The sequence below is a fragment of the Parasteatoda tepidariorum genome, chromosome 3, assembly GCF_982258835.1.
Source record: "Parasteatoda tepidariorum strain Cologne lab strain chromosome 3, Ptep-v5.0, whole genome shotgun sequence".
Lineage (NCBI taxonomy): Eukaryota > Metazoa > Arthropoda > Arachnida > Araneae > Theridiidae > Parasteatoda > Parasteatoda tepidariorum.
The window spans coordinates 111,211,462-111,217,022 of record NC_141757.1 but is presented as its reverse complement, the minus strand read 5'-3'; the positions used below and the strand labels follow the sequence as shown (position 1 = coordinate 111,217,022).

General features: G+C 26.8%; 1 protein-coding gene across 1 annotated transcript; it reads left to right on the top strand.

Annotated features, from left to right (window-relative positions):
* Positions 1 to 1,119: 1,119 nt before the first annotated feature.
* Positions 1,120 to 4,685, top strand: LOC147814169 (uncharacterized). Its single transcript, XM_087159938.1, has 2 exons — positions 1,120 to 1,386; positions 1,849 to 4,685. The coding sequence occupies exons 1-2, from the start codon at positions 1,234 to 1,236 to the stop codon at positions 4,576 to 4,578; spliced, it is 2,883 nt and encodes a 960-aa protein (XP_087016064.1). The 5' UTR covers positions 1,120 to 1,233; the 3' UTR covers positions 4,579 to 4,685.
* Positions 4,686 to 5,561: the final 876 nt, after the last annotated feature.

The window sequence follows — 5,561 nt, the reverse complement described above, 5'->3', positions numbered from 1 at the left end:
AATGTAGGCTTAAGATAGTTTTCGTAAGTGACTTTATATTGTTTTATTTTGTAAAGTTTAAAAATTAGCGTTGGTCAAATAACCGCATCATTGAATTCAGGAATTTATAGGAAACTGAACTACTTTAAAACCTTTTTTAACAGATTGTTTTTGTTTTGTAGGCGAATAATTCAATTAAATGTGGTTTAGGATAGACTAATAAAACGTTTTTTTAACGTGGTGTTACAGCTTTCCAATCGCCTTTAGATTTTAAATTTTGAGCCCGTCGAAAGATTTTGATTATTATGGTATCAAATTTGATCAACCAATCACGTGCGATATTTTCATTTATGACACCCCCTCCATTCAAAGAAAGTTACAACTTTTTCAGATTTAGAGCTTTTTCAAAAGCAAAAGAGGGGGATATTGGAAATGCTCTTTTTTCTCAACTGCACATTCCATTAAAAAAATTCGAATAAAAAAACTTAGATTCAGGTTAAATAAAGCATCATCAAATGTTATGCATTAAGAACTTTTAAGGGTAAATGAATATTAGTATTAAAAAAAAACTGAATTTAAACACTTTAATATAATATTTCAAAAAATAATTACTTTTTTATTGTTATTATTATTTAATTACATCGTTGAAACTTAGCAAGGAGCTTATAGGAAAGTGATACATACATTCCGAACTTCTTAGATGAAAATCGGTTAAAACAAACTGCAGGCGAATGTCGAAAATTCCCCTCTAACACCTGTCGTACTTAACAACAAGTGGGATTTCATTTGAATTATAAATGGGAGAAGTGTAAAGCGCTGCAACTAAACAGAGAACAAGAGAGAATTAACTTCTCCTAACAGGAAAACAGATGGCAGTTGATGAGTTGCCATGGCAACAAAAATTGAGATTCTCTTTATTAACGAAGATCAGAAGGAGCACTAAGGCAATACCTCCTAGAGGAATAAAGCCTCACAACGGGTTACTATAGGCGATGATGACGTAGTAGAGTTAGGCCCAGAGGAAAACCAGTCAGGGTAGCTATTTTTTCGAAAAAATCCGAATCTGATCAAACGAGCCATTGGCGATATTCTGAAGTATTGTAACCTGTGTACGCATTCAGCCAATTGGCGAATATTTTTGATTAGAATTTGTAAACAACGGTCGGTGTTCTGATGTACACGTTCTTCGTAAAATTTATATTTATTCTACAAATGTTATAAACAGCATTAATTTAATTCTTAGTGTTATGAATAATGGTATTTAAATGCTGTGTACCAAACTGTAGAGGAAATTACAAAGTTGATGGTATAAAAGTATCTGTTTTCGGATTTCCCAAAGATGAAGAATTACGTAAGAAATGGCTTGCCGCCATACCAAGAGATTTTGATGTTACAAAGAATTCTAAAGTGAGTAATATTTGTTTTTATTTTTAAAAATGTAATTATGATTCTTTATTATATTTTTACTTAGAGTAAATTATTTTAAATTGTGGATAAATTAATCGTAATAATTAAGTTGTTCTTATCAATCATATCGAAACTATTGTAATAAATTTTGTGTATAATGACAAAATAACTATATAGCTATTTATATATATATATATATATATATATAGTTATTTTTATAGAGTTTTATTTTATAAAAATATTAATAATTTTAGTATTTTATTAAATTTTTGCTCAAACTTTAAAACATTTTTGTTTGACCGTAATATAATGTAACTGCTTAAAGCAAATTTTTTTTTATTTGATTTTGAAATTTAAATCTCTTAATTTTTCTACAAAAATCTATTAATTTTTCATGCATGAATATAGTATATAATATTTATTTTAAATGCACATATAAATAATGTATTCATTTTGTTATAGGTATGTGAGATGCATTTCAAGGAAAATGACATTAGGAAAGCTGTGGAATTTGTTTGTGAAAAAACTGGAAAGAAAACAGTTGTGCCCTATGAACAACCAAGGTTAACAAAGGAGGCTATTCCATCTATATTTCCTGGATGTCCAGAATATATGACCAAAAATGAGCCAATTCGAGAAGAGCCAGAGGCAAAGAGAAAAAGAATAGAAATGTGCCAGTTGGAAAGCGTCCTTGCTGAAAGTTTAGAACTTTATGAACAGCATAATGTAAAATTTAAAGTAGATACTCTAATTGAACTGATAGAAAAATCTAGTTTAGTGGATTTAAATGGTGTTTTTAATCCGGTAAGTATTGAAAATAGTTTTTCTTTTGTGAAAATCAAATTTGTTGATCAGGTTCCCACATATATTACTGTTATAGTTGATCAAAATCTATCTTTAAGTGTTTTTATTGATAATGTAAAGATTAAGAAACTTCATGATTTAACATTTCCTCTAATCATCAGTAATGTTCAGCAAATTTCAAATGTTTTATGTTATTTAAATAAGTCTAATGATCTAAAGTTTGATAATATTCCAAATCTTATTAACTCTATAACTGTCCAACTTACAGAATTAGAAAACTTAAGCTCAGATAATCAAAAATTAGGTATTAACTTTCTAAAAGAGCAGCTATCTTTACTTTTTACTCAAAAAAATCAAAACCGATACTCTACAGACTTTCTCATTTTTTCTTCATTGTTTTTATCTATATCTCCTCATGCATATAATTTTTTGAGAAGCAGTGGTTATGTTATTCTACCGCATCATTCAACTATAAAAAAATTGATTATGTCATATGATATTAGTCCTAAAAATGAATCCACTGAGGAAAACTTCTTATCTTACATTAAACAGAAATTTGATTATTTAACTGATGCAGATAAAACCGTTACTGTTATGATAGATGAAGTCCATTTAAAACCTTTTTTTGACTTTAAGGGTGGCGATATATTAGGAGCATCATATAATTCTATTGAGGCTGCTAACTCTGCCTATGTTTATATGGTGCAGAGTGTGGAATCAAGTTTCAAAGATGTTGTAGCAATAATGCCAGTCAAAACCGTGAATGCTGATGCACTCTATGAGTTTATTAAAAAGACATTAATTGGTCTTGAAACTATAGGTTTTCATACATTTTGTGTCATAAGTGACAATAATTCTATAAACCGCAAGGCAATGTCCAAATTTTCAACACCTCCTAAAGTTCAGGTTGAATATCCACACCCATTTGATAGCAGTAGAAAATTATTTTTTATTATTGATAGTGTTCATATAATTAAGTGTGTTAGGAACAATTGGCTAAATCAAAAAAATTATAATTCTTGTATGTTTTATCCAGAATTTCAGGTAGATGTTACTAATGATATTGACACTAATGATAATGTAAAAAATGTACCATTAAAAACTGCTTCATTTCAAGCTTTACGTAAGTTACACGAATTTGAAAGGTCTAATTTGGTTAAGTATGCACCCACATTGATTACAAAATCTCTTTTTCCTTCTAACATTGAAAGACAAAACGTAAAACTTGCTTTAAATATATTCAATAGACAGTTAATAGGAGCTATAAATTCACTTAAGGAAAAATGTAATATTTTAGATCTAATATCAACAGCAGAATATATAGAAATTTTTGTAAATTGGTGGGATATTATGAATGTTAGAACAGTAACTAAAGGATTTCATAAAAGGAATGAATATCAAAAGCCCTTGAGATTAAACGATTTTTCTTTTAGATATTTAAGCGCATTTCTTGAATGGTTATCATTATGGGGCAAAGCTATTTCTGATACTGGTAGATTAACCTCTGAAACTCACTTAGCCTTATCTTTAACAACACAAGGCATACAAAAAATTTGTCGCTATTGCACTGAAGAGTTAGGTTTAAAATTTATACTGGCAGGTAAATTTCAAACTGATAGTTTAGAAGCAAGATTCGGTAAATATAGACAATTAGCTGGCGGCCAGTATGATATATCAATAACTCAATTATATGAATCAGAAATGAAGCTGAGGCTTCAATCTACTTTGCCATTGATTTTAAAATCAAATGTTTTTGGCTATGTTAAAATAGATTTAAACAATATTGAGAACGAATCTGAATTTCTTAACAGTAATTTACTATGCAATAACAAATTTGAAATAAATGTAACAGAAGAGGATTTGCTACAATCTAATAGAATTATGCCTGTTATTGTTTACCTTGCTGGTTATGCCGTTCATTCAACATTAAAATTCCTTAAAAATTGCCCTTTTTGTAAGTTATTGTTAACAAGAGATGAAGAAATTCTTTATCATGAAAATAACATTTTGATTCACCATCAAGATCGTGGTGGACTAAAGTACCCTGTGGAGGAAGTTATAACTATTGGTTTGTACTCTTATGTAATTATTTCAAAACTATTAACTGAATTTGAAGAAAATTTTTTAAAAGTTCATAATCAGAGAATTATTTCTTTAAACATAATCAAAGCTGTATTGAATGATGAAGAGAAACACTTAAATTTTGATTATTGTGATAATGAACATTCTTCAGATGTTGTCATTCATTGTATTGTAAAGAAATTTGTAAACATCTTATTAAATAACTATTGTAAATTGAAAAATGATAGCATTTGTTATGCCTCCCATTCAAAAGCTAAAGAAAGAAAATTAAAAACACTTATGAAAGCCACTAAAAATCTAAGTTGATAGGTAAAAATTATAATTTTTTAAATGTTCAGTAAAATTTGTGTTTACATTTTATTTATCATTTTTTGAATTTGTTATGTAAGGTTGTGATGGGTAAAAATTATTCTTTTTTAAATGTTACTCTAAGTTTAACATATTTCGGTAAAATTTGTGTTTACATTTTATTAATCATTTTTTGAATTTGCTACTTAATAAAATATTTGTTATCTAAGGTTGTGATGGGTAAAAATTATACTTTTTTAAATGTTACTCAAAGTTTAACATATTTCAGTAAAATTTGTGTTTACATTTTATTTATCATTTTTTGAATTTGCTACTTAATAAAATATTTGTTATCTATGGTTGTGATGGGTAAAAATTATACTTTTTTAAATGTTACTATAAGTTTAACATATTTCAGTAAAATTTGTGTTTACATTTTATTAATCATTTTTTGAATTTGCTACTTAATAAAATATTTGTCAAAGGTTGCTTACTATATTTTAATTTATTAGTGTGATGGGTAAAAATTATACTTTTTTAAATGTTACTCAAAGTTTAACATATTTCAGTAAAATTTGTGTTTACATTTTATTTATCATTTTTTGAATTTGCTACTTAATAAAATATTTGTTATCTATGGTTGTGATGGGTAAAAATTATACTTTTTTAAATGTTACTATAAGTTTAACATATTTCAGTAAAATTTGTGTTTACATTTTATTAATCATTTTTTGAATTTGCTACTTAATAAAATATTTGTCAAAGGTTGCTTACTATATTTTAATTTATTAGTGTGATGGGTAAAAATTATACTTTTTTAAATGTTACTCAAAGTTTAACATATTTCAGTAAAATTTGTGTTTACATTTTATTTATCATTTTTTGAATTTGTTATGTAAGGTTGTGATGGGTAAAAATTATTCTTTTTTAAATGTTACTCTAAGTTTAACATATTTCGGTAAAATTTGTGTTTACATTTTATTAATCATTTTTTGAATTTG

Coding starts and splice junctions, on each gene's coding strand:
- LOC147814169 (XM_087159938.1), top strand. CDS start 1,234: ATGGTATTTAAATGCTGTGTACCAAACTGTAGAGGAAATTACAAAGTT. Junction 1,387..1,848: donor ATGTTACAAAGAATTCTAAA/GTGAGTAATATT, acceptor ATTTTGTTATAG/GTATGTGAGATGCATTTCAA.